Source organism: Pteropus medius, unplaced genomic scaffold (genome assembly GCF_902729225.1).
Source record: "Pteropus medius unplaced genomic scaffold, Ma_sr-lr_union100, whole genome shotgun sequence".
Taxonomy (NCBI): domain Eukaryota; kingdom Metazoa; phylum Chordata; class Mammalia; order Chiroptera; family Pteropodidae; genus Pteropus; species Pteropus medius.
In genome coordinates this window covers 47820341-47835183 of record NW_024344378.1, presented here as the reverse complement: position 1 = coordinate 47835183, position 14843 = coordinate 47820341, and the positions used below count along the sequence as shown (strand labels likewise).

Sequence of the window (14843 nt, the reverse complement as noted above, 5' to 3'; positions counted from 1 at the left end):
ATGTTTTTCACTTTTCCAAATGGTGTTTATTGCTAAGACAGGAATAGGGCACAGACTATAGTAAGTATATTACAGGAATACAGCAACTCAGATATTTATCAATGCAGGGATATCTTTTCATGACTTATTTATTTTCTCTCTTGTACAAATTAACATGCTGGCTTTCCGTGTCACAAAAAATAAAGCATTATACAGTACCTGGTGCCTGTTCTCACACGATCCTCTTTGACTGGATTGCCCTCCTCTCTTTAAATCTTTCCTAGAATTCAAGGCTTAGCAAGGATATCAATACATCTTGGGAAAACCAAGATATAATAGAAATAAAACTTAATATCTCTGAATCTTATTTGAAAAATTAATTTTTACTTTTCTATCTTTCTGTTTCTTATACTTTTAATTATGGAAAATTTTAAACATATACATAAGTGGAGGTAATAGCATAATGGCCAACCCCCATATACCCATCACTCAGTTTCCACAATTATTAATTCATGATGAATCTCATTTCATCTGTAACCCCACTTCACTATTTGCCACTCACTGAATTATTTTGAGACAAATGTTTTTTGAAGTAAATCTCTGAATCTTGCTTTTGACAATTCTAAAAAAGTTGGAATGAATTAATCCTAGGGTACCTACTCCCCCAAATTTGACAGTAATTTCTCCTTTGACACTTTTCAGGCTTATATATTTAATTGAACAAAAATTTACTTTATATTCACTATAACATCTTCTGTCAAGCTTTATTGATTTCCTTCTCTGGGTCAATACAACCCATGTAATCTGTACCAATAACTAAGAAGTATATTTCTTTGTATTCGTATATTGATGTATATTAATTTTATTTCCAAGTTAGATTTTTAAGGCTCATACCTGAAATTTCAGCAGAGTATTGAATAAACACAGAGATAATAATTGCTGTTTATAATAATTATTAACTGATTGGTTTTTATCTTACTGGTTCAGGCAGAATTAAAAGGTTTGTATTTTGGCTTTAATAGTAGATAGCATCATATTGACAATATTAATCACTTTAATCTATAAAATATTTGTTGACCAGATGAAATTCCTATGACTATGAGTGCTATAAAATAGATGGCTGAAAAAAAACTGAAGTGAGGTTTCTTCTTCAAATTTAAAACTGAGGAAGTAACTTACTTCTGGATTTTATTTGTTCATAGTTGGATAAATTCATTTTATTTGAGCATAGGTATTTGGTAATTAAAATTTATTTTTTTTCATAAAAGACATTTCTAGATTGACAATATCTCTAAAATATTAAAGTAAATAAATTAAACCGAGGTGGATTTACTCAACTGAATTTTCATAAATCATCTTCTTGAAAATGAAATCTTTTTTACTAAGATAGAAGGTAAGTATATTTATTAAAATAAAAAAACTATAAAAGATACATTTTCACAGAAATAGAACAAACAATCCTAAATTTTATATGGAGCCACAAAAGACCTCGAATAGCCAAAGCTATCTTGAGAAAAAAGAACAAGACCGGAAGTTTCACACTTCCTTGTTTCAAACAATATTATAAAGATATAGTAATCAAAACAGTATGGTAATGGCATAAAAACAAACATAGAGAACAATGGAACAGACTAGAAAGCCTGGAAATAAACCCACACATTTTTGGTCAATTAATTTATGACAAAGGATCCACAAATACACAGTGGGGAAAAAACAGTCTCTTCAATAAATGGTGTTGGGTAAACTGGACAGCCACATGCAAAAGAATGAAACTGGACTACTATTTTACAATATACACAACAATTACCTTAAAATAGATTAAAGCCTTAAAAGTAAGACCTGAAACCATAAAACTCTAAGAAGAAAACAGGGTTGGTAAGTTCCTTGACATTGGTTTGGCAGTAAATATTTTTTTTGGATTTGAAACCAAAAGCAAAGGCCACAAGAGCAAAAACAAACAAGTGAGACCACATCAAACTAAAAAGCACTTCTGTACAGCAAAGGAAACCACCAACAAAATAAAAGGGCAACCTATGGAATAGGAGAAAATATATGCAGATCATGTATTTGATTTATAAAGAACTCATACAACTCAATAGCAAAAAAATAAACAATCCAGTTAAAAAATAGACAGAGGATCTCAATAGACATCTTTTCAAAAAAGATATATAAATGGCCAACAGGTATGTGAAAAGGTACTCAATATCATTAATAATCAGGGAAATGCAAATCAAAACCACAATGATATATCACCTCATACCTGCTGGAGTGGCTGTTAGCAAAAAGACAAGAATTAAGTGATGACAAGGACGTGGAGAAAAGGGAACCCTGTGCACTGCTGGTGGAAATGTAAACTGGTATACCAAATATGGAAAACAATATGGAGTTTCCTGAACAAATTAAAAATAAAACTACCATATGATCCAGCAATTCCACTTCTGGTTATTTACTTGGAGGAAATGAAAACACTAACTCAGAATGATATCTGCACTCTCATGTTCATTGCTGTATTACTTACAACAGCCAAAACATGGAAACAACCTAAGTGGTCCATTTGATGGATGAAGGGATAAAAAAAAAAAAAATGTAGCATATATATAAAATGAACTATCTTTCAGCCATAAAAAAGAAGGAAAACCTGCCATTTGCAAAATAGGGATAGACAGTGAGGGCATTATGCTAAGTGACATAAGTCAGACAGAGAGAGACTAATAATGTATGATCTCGCTTGCACGTGGAATCTAAAAAAAACCCGAACTCATAGACAGAGAACAAATTGGTGGTTGTGTATGTGTGTGTGTGTATGTGCAAAATAAATGAAAGTGGTAAAAAAAGAAAAAAGAAAAAAAACATTGTTTTGAATGAATTTTAACAGAAAGAATATAGAATTGTTATAAATGATTAATCTACACATCGTTTGCACATGTACCTGTAGCCATTATAGTGTCATCACTCCCTTGGGTGAAAATCACGACTCGCTGCCTCTTCAAGTTCACCTTTGGCAAAGCTTGTGTCTTTCTGGCTATCTCTTTAATGTCTTCAGTCTATTAATAGAAAGGAGAAAAAAATCTCAAAACCAATGCAATAAAGCAAAGCTTTATTAGTACATTAAGGATTTAGCCTCTCCTATGCAAAATAACAGAGGCTTGAACATTTATTAAGAGCTATTATTTAAAAATTTTAACCACATACAAAAGTAAATAGAATAGTACAATAACCTCTCAGGAGCCTACCATCAAATTGTAATCATTTTAAATTTATGATAAATCTTATTTCATCTGTATCTTCATCCATGCACCTTTCATATTATTCTAAAGCAAATCCCAGATATTATATAATGTCATCTGTAAATCTGAAAGATAACAACTTAAACATAACCATATAATTATTTTATTTTTAAAAATAAATATTAATTCCTTAATATCAGCAAATATCTAGTCAGTAGTTTTCGATTTTCCAATAAAAGATTTGTAAAAAGAATACTGGATTATTTTAGATGTTTACAGAGCATAATTATGTTGACTCTGGAAATAACACAGTTGTTGTAAGGCCAAATTTTTCAAAGAAGTAAAATGAAAGAGATGCTAACCATTTTCTGCAGACTTAATTTATTTTAAAAGCTAAAGTTTAAAAACTTACAAATTAATTCTAGAAGACCCAATGCTATTATTCACATTAGGTGTATGAAGCAACCACCAAGTTTTACATCATAAATGTTATTGACTTGAAATCTAACTCTTAAGCTATGGGTAGGATTTTTAGAATTATGTTCTCAATAATTTTAGATAATTTAAAAATCCATGTATGACTTCAGTGGGCTTCTAAAACTGCCCCGGTTTTACTTGTTAGTACTCTATCACTGTGCGATGTGCCAAACAGTTATGGAGAGAGAAACTCATACCAGAGGGGGAATGTATCTGAGTGGCATAAAGCAAATTAATTGGGATATATAGGACAGAAAAATTTAGGTAAGCAAGTCAGACAAGTCGTAATTGTTACAAACAACATTAGAAACCATGACATTTTTAAAGGTATGACAATCTTTAGTGAAATACTTTTATGTTGTTTGTTCACGAAATACTTAAGAAATCACAGATGATATATGAAGCTAAGCTTCTATTACACCTAACACGATATAATTCCAGGGGGCTGTTGCTTCTGAAAAGAATAGCCACTTGTGGTAGGACAATGCTGCTGACCTTTCAAACATGCTGACTGTTACACTTTTGGTTGCTTATTTTAAAACACAACTAAGCCTGAACTCGAATAAGATGAGAAAAGAAATTCCCTCAGTTTTGGAGATAGACTATTTGAAATGACCAGTTAAAAAAAAAAAGAAAGAGAAGAAAAACCCAAATGACTAGTAACAGCTGAAAGGATCAAAAAAATGCCATATTAACAATGTATTCACTCTCTCAAATTAATGTATATATTTAATTAAAATTCTCCCAATCTCCTTACAACATATATTTTTACTGCTGTAGGATTTTTGCTTATGACTGAGTACAGTTCATATTTAATAAAGATAAGAGGCAAACTCCAGGAATAGATTCACTTTATCGACTTGGGAGCAGCACCTTACACATGTACTGGATGTTTTTTTAAATAGAGATCTTTCTTCGACATGGTATGAGAAATAAATTAAGAATGAGGTTCCACGATTGTCTTCTACCGACCGTGTGCGAAGATATATTTTTTCATGGAGTTTCGGTAACCTAATCAAAGAAAACTTTCTTATGTCTCGAATCTTATAAAACTGGCAATTCAAGATTGAAATAAACTTTCCAAATATAAAACATAAATCCTTACAGATGGTTACATTTTATTCTATTTGTATCTACATCTAGTTCATACAAAACCCCTCTGTCATTTTGGGGTAGCGGGCAGTGAGCACCAAATCTAAATATCTTACTATGCCTTGAGAAGCCATTGCTTGCCCTCAGTTGTTGATCCTCATCTAGTATAAAACTTTTCTTAAAACTTCAATTTTGTCTTCTCAAAGCTACCTATTTCTAGTTTTGTAATTACTCTCTCCCTCCTGCCAATAGATTCTTTCCCCTTATACTTGGGCTAACCTATCTTAAGAGAATAGTGAAATTACTAGGGATTTAGAGTATGACACACTTGGATTTGTGTACCTTGAGCAGGTAAATAAACCTCTCTGAGGCTCCATTTCCTCATATATAATACTAAGAAAATATGGTAAAATATACTGGAGAGAAATAAACTAAAATTAGTGGGCAAAAGCTTGAAGACAATAATGATATTTGCATAGCCTCAAAGTATCTCCCCCTAAAATAGTTATTCATTACAAAAGGAAAAGTAGTTATGTCACAGTGGAGAAAATTGACAGATATCACTTTACCTTGGTGATCAAATTTAGTGATGTTAAAATTAGTGGGCAAACAGGATATTTGAATAGTTCCAAAATATCGCCCCTAAGATATTAACTACAATGAGAAAACAGTAACTTTACAGAGGATAAACTACAAACACCACCTTAACTCAGTGATCAAGGTCAACATCACCAGTCATAAGACATCATATACATCCCTAATATGATGCATTGAGAAGGGCACAGCACTTCTGTGGTATTTCTGGCAAAAATACATAACCTCAACTTAATTATGAGAAAATATCACACAATCTCAAGTTGAGGGACATTCTACAAAATGATTGACAAGTACACTTGATCACTATGCCTTGGTTATATAAGATGTTAAGATTAGAAGCTAAGTGAAAAGTATCTGGGAATTTTGTACTATTTTTGCAAATTTTCTAAGTCTAAAATTTTTCAAAATAAAGAGTTAAAAATACTTGTGAGGGCAAAAGAGAATAAGGTAAGTGAAAGAGGTTAATGTAATATTTAGCACATGCTAAGTACTTAATAAATATTAATTTCCTTCCTCTACTGAAAATTATTTTAATACTCTCCAAAACTTTCACATCCTGAGGTCTCCCTCAAATCTCCAGAAAGGGGCCTCAAGAGTTTTGAGTACTGAGAATTCAATTATGGTCTATAATAAGGGAGGATAAAAAGGAAATGGGAGAGAAGTGGAAGAAAGTTCATGCAATTTAGCTATGAGCCGTGTATATAGCTCTAAAGTGCTTAATAAATCCTAACTTCTCTAGCCAGTGAATATTATTACTATATGCCTATTTTATAGATGCAGAGACCAAGAGCCATGTATATAGCTCTAAAGTACTCATTAAATCTCAAGTACTCCTAGTAATAAGTACTAGTACTACACCCTCATTTTACAGATGAGGAAACTGAGTCACAGAGAGGTTAAGTAACTTCCTAAGGTCATAAGTATACTAGATGGTGAAGCCAGGTCTAGCATCCATTAAGTCTGACTCCAGGGATTACACTCTTAACCACTATTCCAAACTACTTACAGATTAACTACTTCTACGAATTTTAGCAATGTGCTTTCTGTTGTCATCATAAAACTATAGCATGTTCATCCTAAATTATTTTTCTGCTACAGTCATAAGTCATTACTGATCTTGTATTTAAGTTTGCTATTTTTTTCCTAATTATTCTGGCTTGTATTTTACCCTAGTGAATATCAATATTTTGAATTTCAAAATATTTCTCATTTTCCAAGGTCATTTGGAAATCTAGCCTCCTCTTCCAACACATTAGAGTATGAGAGAGAAAGATGTGTAGTTTATATAAGAAAGAGTACTGAACTCAGAGAGCTGAGCTCTGGTTCTGGCTCCATTATGTATTAGCTTGTACCTTGTACAAGTCACGTAGCCTATTTTTTATTTTTTGAATTTACATGGCAATACATGGCCTATGTATCCTCAAAGATTTGTGTGAATATTAAATGAATTAATGAAATGTGGAATAAGGTTTTATAAACTATGGAGTATTTTATAAATGTTAAATTATGCTTTTATTGTCACTGGTGATTACACCTCTTAAATTTAGCATTGTCTTCCAAATTAAAGAGTATACTCTTCTAATTCCATTTCTAACAAACTGGTAATGCAAATGTTAAACCACAGTATAACTATCTACACCTACAGAATACCAATTGTGATGTTCCTACACATTGCCCCACCTAACCAGACCATATTGTTTTGTTTTCTAAATAGAAACTCCTATAATAATTATGGTGTTGATATGATGTGTCACTCTCCAGTCTTATCTCATACTTCCTTCCTCCTTACTCACTCCATTCCAGACACATTGGCCTTCTGTCAGTTCTTGGAGGTACATAGTATATTATGCTCTTTCTTATTTGGGGGCCTTTCTACTCTTGCTCCTTTTGTTTGAAATTTGTTTCCCTGTTTCGCTTTTTTTTTTCTGTCATAGCTAGATAATGTAGTTTTCAGTTTTTACTTCCTCAGAGAGTTGTTTCATGACCATCGTATCCAAAATAGGAACCGCTCCCATGTTCTCTTTCACGGTGCACTCTCTGGTCATTTCTGCCTTGCCTTCAGGGTCTATCAAAGTGTTAGGTATGTTAGGTACATAGCTAGTACTCAGTAGTATATATTTGTTGAATGAATAAATGATTAAATGAAGAGAACTGGAAGACTAATTTTTCTCTTTCCCTTAATGTTTTAAAACTGTCCTCTTTTGGGACATAGTAACCTGGGAAAACAGCATTGTACTATCTTAACCAGTAGGACCTGACTTAGCATCTTATTTCCAGAAACTCTGGGTGATATTCATTGTATTCTTTACATTTGTGAGGAACACAGAAACTTTAGAAAAATCCTGAAGAATTCTTTGGGAATCAACAGCTCCTGAACACTCCCTGGGGATTTTCTATCCCATGCTGATCAGTGGAACACTCTCTGAGGTATATGTTTTATATCTGCACTGTCCAAAGTGGTAGTATCTAGCTTTATAGGCTACAGCGCACTTGAAATGTGCCTAGCGAGATAGAGGAACTGAATTTTAAATTGTATTTAATATCAATAAGTTTCAATTTAAATAGCCATGCGTGGTTAGTGGGTGCTGTATTGGCTAGCACGATTCAATATTTTTCTCTCTCAGTCGTGTAAGATAGAGTCATTACTAGTCAGAGAAAGACTACAAGTCTGGAATCCTCTGAGTAGAATCAGGGTCTGCGGAGAAAGCTGGAAAAGAGACAAGGATTGATTTGTTTCCTCTGAAGTCAGAAGTATTATATCTTAGACATATAAAACAAGGAAGTTAAAATTTGTTGCTTCGAATAAAAATGAATAAATAATTCAGCAGAGAAAGTATGAATTCTCTTCATCGTCTGGCACATACTCTTGCACAGAGAATGAAAATACAAAGAATATTTGTATTTACTTTAATTTAAATAAATTTTTGATACAGCTTTTAAAAGGCTTCATAATGAAACATGCTTTTAAGTACCTTATTTTTAGTTACGTTCTAAAAATACAAACCTTTAATCAGCTCAGTTCAAGATAAAGTAGATTTAAAAACACATTGCAGTCTGAACTGACTTTCCAGAATAATAAAAGGCCTCACGAAACTTTTTACCCCAAGAATTGTCATTTTAAATTCTTAGCAGGTCTGTCATTTAAATCAGGCACTGTGCAATTTTCTATCACCTATATATATAAAAAAATCCTCTCTCTTCTGCTTTGTGCTCTGCCCAGCTTCAGTTTTTATCTCATTCTCCAGTGCCCTCCTGAGCTGCCTCTTCTTACTGAAAATTACCCAATTCATTTTAAAGATTAAATATTTTTTTTAAAAGAAAGATTATCTAAAATTTGCAGAGAAGCTAACCAGAATATCATAAACAATGCCTCAGAGGATACTTCCTGATGAATAAACACTAGTTATTTTTAGAGGCATCTGGATTGGTCTGTTAGCAGACAGATCACTAATGGCAATACTCAGCGGCTTTGGGAACTGGGATATACAACAGAATATGAGTGTAAGATGGCCAAGCGGGTGGGAAGAAAAAAATGCTCAACTTTCCTTTTTTAATCTTTTCATTTTCCCCCCTTATTCATGCTCAAAATTTAGAGGTAAAATTAAAGTTGAGAGTGATAAAATGCAGATACTGTCTATTTTGTCACACTAGACTTGAGGGCACTGACTGACACACTTCCATAGACCTTAAACTGTTAAGATAGTGATTTTTGTTTGATTTTTTAAAATACCAAGATTCAAACCAACAGAGTAGTTTAGCTATGTCAGGAGATGATGTATACCATTATAACCCAATTGTTTTATATGCTATAATCAATTATGACAGATTTATGGTAAAAAGAAACAAGTTTAGATTCAATATGTAAAAACTAATGGAAGTGTTAATATGGTGCTGGTTAGCAGAAAATAGAAAAAGTAGTTTGTTGCTAAGACTGAATTTAAACCAGGCATACCCAAAGAATGTAGCTCATGGGGTCAATAAAAGTATGAATTAGCCTTAAGAAACTATTTTTTAAAAATTATTTTCTAGGTACGACAGAATCATGATCACTTGTTATGTAACTGGTTATATTTCTAATCATCTATAAATTTGGTTATTTTCTAGAATCAAAATACATTTTTTTGTGTTAGTATAGAAAACAGGATAAAAATTTATGTTCTACAATATTTTATTTGTGAAGAATTGATATAACAACAGAGAATATCAATTCTTAACATTAAAATTTAACATCAGTGAAACTTTTAAAAATGAATGAAAATATTTACTTATATTCTCATGATCAAAACATTTGACTTTTAAGTTGAATATTCACCCAATTACATTAGTCTTGTATATGAATTGCCATTTTGGGAAATTACAAAGCAAAATTTAAATTAGGTAAATAAATACTTGGAAATCTTTATTTCTTCTACCTGTGACTCAACCCTATATTCATGAGAATACATATAGTAAAAAGCAAATTTCAAAGAAATTATTGTAGTTTCCATAATCAAGTATTATGAGGCAAGGTTTTCTACCCTGATATATTTTTTCATAGAATCTTGAGACTAGAATACTTACACCACATGCTCACTGTCTTCCTCCAAGAAGAGGAAGCTCTATGGTTGTCAAGTCCTATGCCATGGATAACATGCATGTGTATTACTTTGTTGCTCAATAATGAATCCACCTTTCGTATATTTAAATAACAGTTCCATCACAAATTCATACACCTTTCTCTAAAAAGTTCAAAGTGAGCTTAATAATATATCCATTCAATGCTCACAGCTTCTGTAGATGATAGACGATACTGAGTATGCAAATAAAGCGTTTCTATATTCAGCTCTAGTCAGATTAAATTTTATAAAAATAACTACTGTGCTACATTCCAAGTTGTGGTATAGAACACAGCATTCTACATAGTGCTGGCTCAATAAATATGATAATCATAAAACTCATAAACAGTTAATTTCATCAATTAACCTGGGTTCAGTGTTTTCTAACAATTGATTAGAAGGTGATAGTCTATAGATAAAAACATGGTTTTGTCTGTTAATTTTGCCAACAAAAACCACATGGAGTTTTGAATCTTGACAGAATAACACTTGTATCAGAAAAACAAAATCAGGATCTGGAAATTAAAGCCAATTATCGATATTTAATTTCAGAAAATTTATATGTGTTTTAATGAACTCTCCCATCTCCCCACACCCCCAAGAAGAATAAAACAAGATTCAAACAGGAAGTTTATATGAGCAAGATTTAAATGAATCAGTTCCTAACAACTGTTAAGTACAACCTTTTGGAAATTAATTTGCATAATGATAATCTACGTGTGGTGGGGTTGAAATTATTTAAACGACATTATATTTCACTATTTAGTCTTGCTTCACCACTGCTTTAGCAGTGAATCTTTATAAAATGTAATGCAGCTAATGAGGTAGCTTTTTAACTGAACAAACTGACAGGCCCCATATCTGCAGAGGCAGCTTGAAACCGTGCCCAACCTCTTGGCTTCCCAAGAGGCTTTTCAAAATTCAATAAATAACATCTGTAGGCGATGTTGGGTGCAGACCTAGCAGAGTGCGTCATAACACTGTGCTGGCAGAACAAAGAAACCATGACGACTGCCAAGTTTCCATGGCAACTGCTGCGAGGCTCTGAGAGTATAATAGCACATCAATCACTGTCCAAAAGAACTTCATTATCAGCTAGAAAAAACCTTTAGGATCTGTTTAGTGTGCAATTGTGGGTTAACTCACCTCAAAGCCTTGCTCTCTAGCAAAAGTGGCAGCTTCCTGAAATAAAAAAAAAAAGAACAGTTAATTATAAAGTGCTAGGTAATGAAGAAATAGTCCATTTTGAAACTCATTCAAACAGTCTCTTTTTTTACACAATTATCTCAATATACCCGCATAGTTCAATTTTTATTCTTACACCAAAAAAGATTTCTTTTTTCCTTGGTATAAAAAAAAGGGCAGCATAATGTCAACACACTTCACAAGTTGGAATAAAGAAGATGTAGTACATGTTTTTACTGTAGCTGTCACAATGAGTTCAGGTGTTTTGACCCCAAAAAAGAAAGACAATCATTTGAAACCTAAGGAACATGCTGGTGGTTATGTTTTTAATTAAAACAATACCTTTCAGAAAGCTCTTCTGTAGAGAAGAATGCCTGCTAGTAAATGTATAGATTCAGAAAAATCACTACTTTGTAATCTCTAATGAGATTTATTTGGCAAGGGTCGTGAATGGATGCTAAATTCATTAGGTGAAAAGATGATGGCAAACTGGGTATTTCATGGAATCAAAACATCACAGATTACATGTTGGTCGCAGGGAGTAAAGTATAACTTTATAATAGAAGGATCAAGCTGCCATCATTACCTTAACCCAGAGATCAATCCTATCACTTATCATTAATGGTGGGATCACCAAATATTCCGTACCTCCTGTGATGATGCAGTATAAACTACACAGCATCACATATAAAGTTTTCTGACAAAACAATTTTTTAAATAAACTCATCAAAACTTTAATTCAAGAACTTGCAGTCTACAGAAAACATGGAGGATAGGAGAAACAAATTCAATGATACACTGAGAAAGCAAATGGACACTTCATAAGGTAGGATGTCCTACACGAAAAAGAGCTTGGTCTCCTCAAAACGTCGATGTCATGATAAAGTGGGGAGGGGAAAAATGTTTTGAACAAATCAGCTATGTAAGACATTTTTGGGACAACTGGAGAAATTTGGATATGAAATGGGAATAAGATAAGATCAAGAGTCATCAATTTGGTAAGAAAAATGTCCTTAAGTTTTAGTAGTTAATCCTGAAGTATTTAGGGATAAAATGGCATGATATATGTAATTAACTCTAGAAGTCTTAAAAAAAAATTAAAGTGAAGCAAAAATGGCAAAACATTAACTTTTAAATCTAGACATGTTTAGTATTTCCATTTTTTGTCTATTTGAAATTACTATAAAAAGCAATCCAAACAAACCCCTCTTTTCCTTTGATATAAGATGACAGGGTAACAAAAGTTGAACATTAAATAAGATCATTTAAGTTTTTTAATACACAATGTTTTTCTAGATATTAAATATATTAAGGGTACAATCTGATGAACATTATTATATACCCTAATGCTCTAATAACAGGCTATCAAATGACAAAAACACATCTGTGCAACTAAATCTTTTCCTTTTTTTTACCCTTTGCTTTGTGCCTATATTTTAATTTTAGGACTGATACAGAAAATGGAGGCAATATTACTTTTCGACTCCACTTCCCCCTTGAAAATGAAAAAAACTGCAGACAACTGTCAAGAGCCTCTACATCTTAACTTACATTCCTCCAGAATTATCTTTGCCAAGAGATATTAATAGAAGGATGGGATTTGAGCCCGAGTAGTGAGCAGATCCAACCCAACGAAAACGACTGCTGTACCCAACCATGTAAGGCAGAAAGTACAGTCGATGTCTCTAGCACAAATTTGGGTACTATCTACATGTTAAAGAAAATACTGGGGAGAAAAGTAAGTATGTACTTATGATCCAATACACTAATAACAAAGATTTAAAGAACCATTTTGAGGGTTTAAAAAGGCTGAAACAGATGATTACAGCTGAACATGGAAGTTAATAGAAAGTGATGAACTGAAAGTACAACTCCTTAGGTTGTTCACTAGAGAAGCATAGGCTGATCGAGTTAGCCTTGGTAATGTAGATTAAATTAAAAAACTCAATTATGATCTTGACAATTGGTGCAAGCAAGGTTAGCCTCTTTGACAATTTATTTACAATAGAACTATGTCTACCACCTAGTCAGTAATATTGGTACAAAAGATATCAAGGTAGCATTTTTCCAAGCTGTCCTATTCAAGAATTAACCAAGCTAATTCTTATATGAAAAAGATAACTGAAAAGCTCAGCCGGAACCACTTATTTATAAGGAACTTTCAGAGGCATGAAAGAATTACAGAGTGTGAAGAATCAGTATGACTAAAATTGCACTAAGACACAAAAACTCAAAGTTCACATATAGTAGTTTTATTGCTTTTTTAATGTCTAGTTTTGCTCATAGAAATCTAAGCAGCAATTAACTGTGATCGGTTATGGTAAAGTAGAACTGACTAATTGCAAGATACACATAGAAATGTCAGATTGCTATTCTTTAAGGAAACCAGGCCCTAGGACACTTCCCCGTCTGTAAACTATCCCAAGTGCCAGCATATTTCTGACTGAGAAAGGACATGCTGAAGAAAAGTCAACTCAATTTTCTATTTTAGAGCGCCCTCACACAGGTTTGCAAAACTGTGCCCTATCACTGAAAAGCTAAGCACTTGCTCTATGGCTAAAAAGATCTTATCTTGTAACTTCCTCCCACCTTCCTCCTTTGATCTTGGACTGGTGCCCCTAGTCGCTCCATTAGAGAAGGCAGATGGCTCACATCACTGCAGACTTTCCCACAGCTAACCTCTGATCTGAAGGTGTCTGCAGATACATCGACGGAACATTTATTTTTCCCTCTCAGCAAAACAAATAAAACAATATAGGGCACAGTCTGACCCAGAAGAATTTTAAGCAGAATTTTAGTCCTCAGATTCACTGCGTAGAATGGCAGAAAGAAAAAGCATTAAGTCATAAAGTAGGGAAGAAAAAAGGGGCATACATGGTGGGCAGAAGAGTAAGGCACATTCCAAATATCAGGGGTAATTCCAAGTGAACTGATCACACTAAATTGAAAAGGACTTTTTAGTGTGCCTTTGCAGTAAAAGTGAGAAAAGAAAACAAGCAAGTCCCCATCTGTGCTGCCCAGGGCGCCACGTACTGAGTTTCACAAATCTAATGAAGCAGTCAGGTTAAAATCCAACCACAGAGTGGATGTGACATGTGGAGAACAGCTAAGGTTAGAATAGAGAAGCAGGGCGGTTCCTAATGCAGGTGATTATCCATGTGATAATCATTATATTTACAGGCTTTCCATTTTAGATCTGACATCAAAAATCACAAAGGAGGAGAGATTAAGGAAATAAACAACTGACACAGAAGCTTTCCTGCTCCCCTGAGAGAGTAGCACTTTCATTCATGCATGACAAGCAACAAAAGCAAAATCAAACAGGCCAGGAAAAAGTACTTTAGAGAAGGCGGGATTTCACATTAATACTTCTTTCCATTTTGATAACTTTCACTATTATTCAGTTTCTCAGGTCACATTTTAGAATCAGTTCCCACTGTCATCTATGCTATCATACAGTATCATTTCTGGTTTACAATGAATGATACTCACATAATATGTCTTTTACAACAACAAAGTCATTTTTTCCTTCCTAGAATTGAGTGTTGTGAATAAAATGACATATAATTAAAGTCTTAGACTCTCAGCTACACCACGCTATTTAGGGTTTGCAGTAGGCTTGCTGCTTCACCAATCAGGCTAAAAAAGGTGCTAGTGAAACAATAACCAAGTATAGTTTTTTTTGAGTGGA

General features: G+C 33.2%; 1 protein-coding gene across 3 annotated transcripts in view; it reads right to left on the bottom strand.

Annotated features, from left to right (window-relative positions):
- The window catches only part of ADK (adenosine kinase), a 450870-nt gene that overhangs the window by 71926 nt on the left and 364101 nt on the right, over positions 1-14843 (bottom strand). For all 3 annotated transcript variants that reach the window (XM_039872158.1, XM_039872157.1, XM_039872159.1), the window contains exons 8-9: positions 11114-11149; positions 2909-3023 (exon numbers count right to left, since the gene is read on the bottom strand). In XM_039872158.1, coding sequence (XP_039728092.1) covers positions 2909-3023; positions 11114-11149 — 151 coding nt within the window. The remainder of the gene's footprint in view (positions 1-2908; positions 3024-11113; positions 11150-14843) is intronic.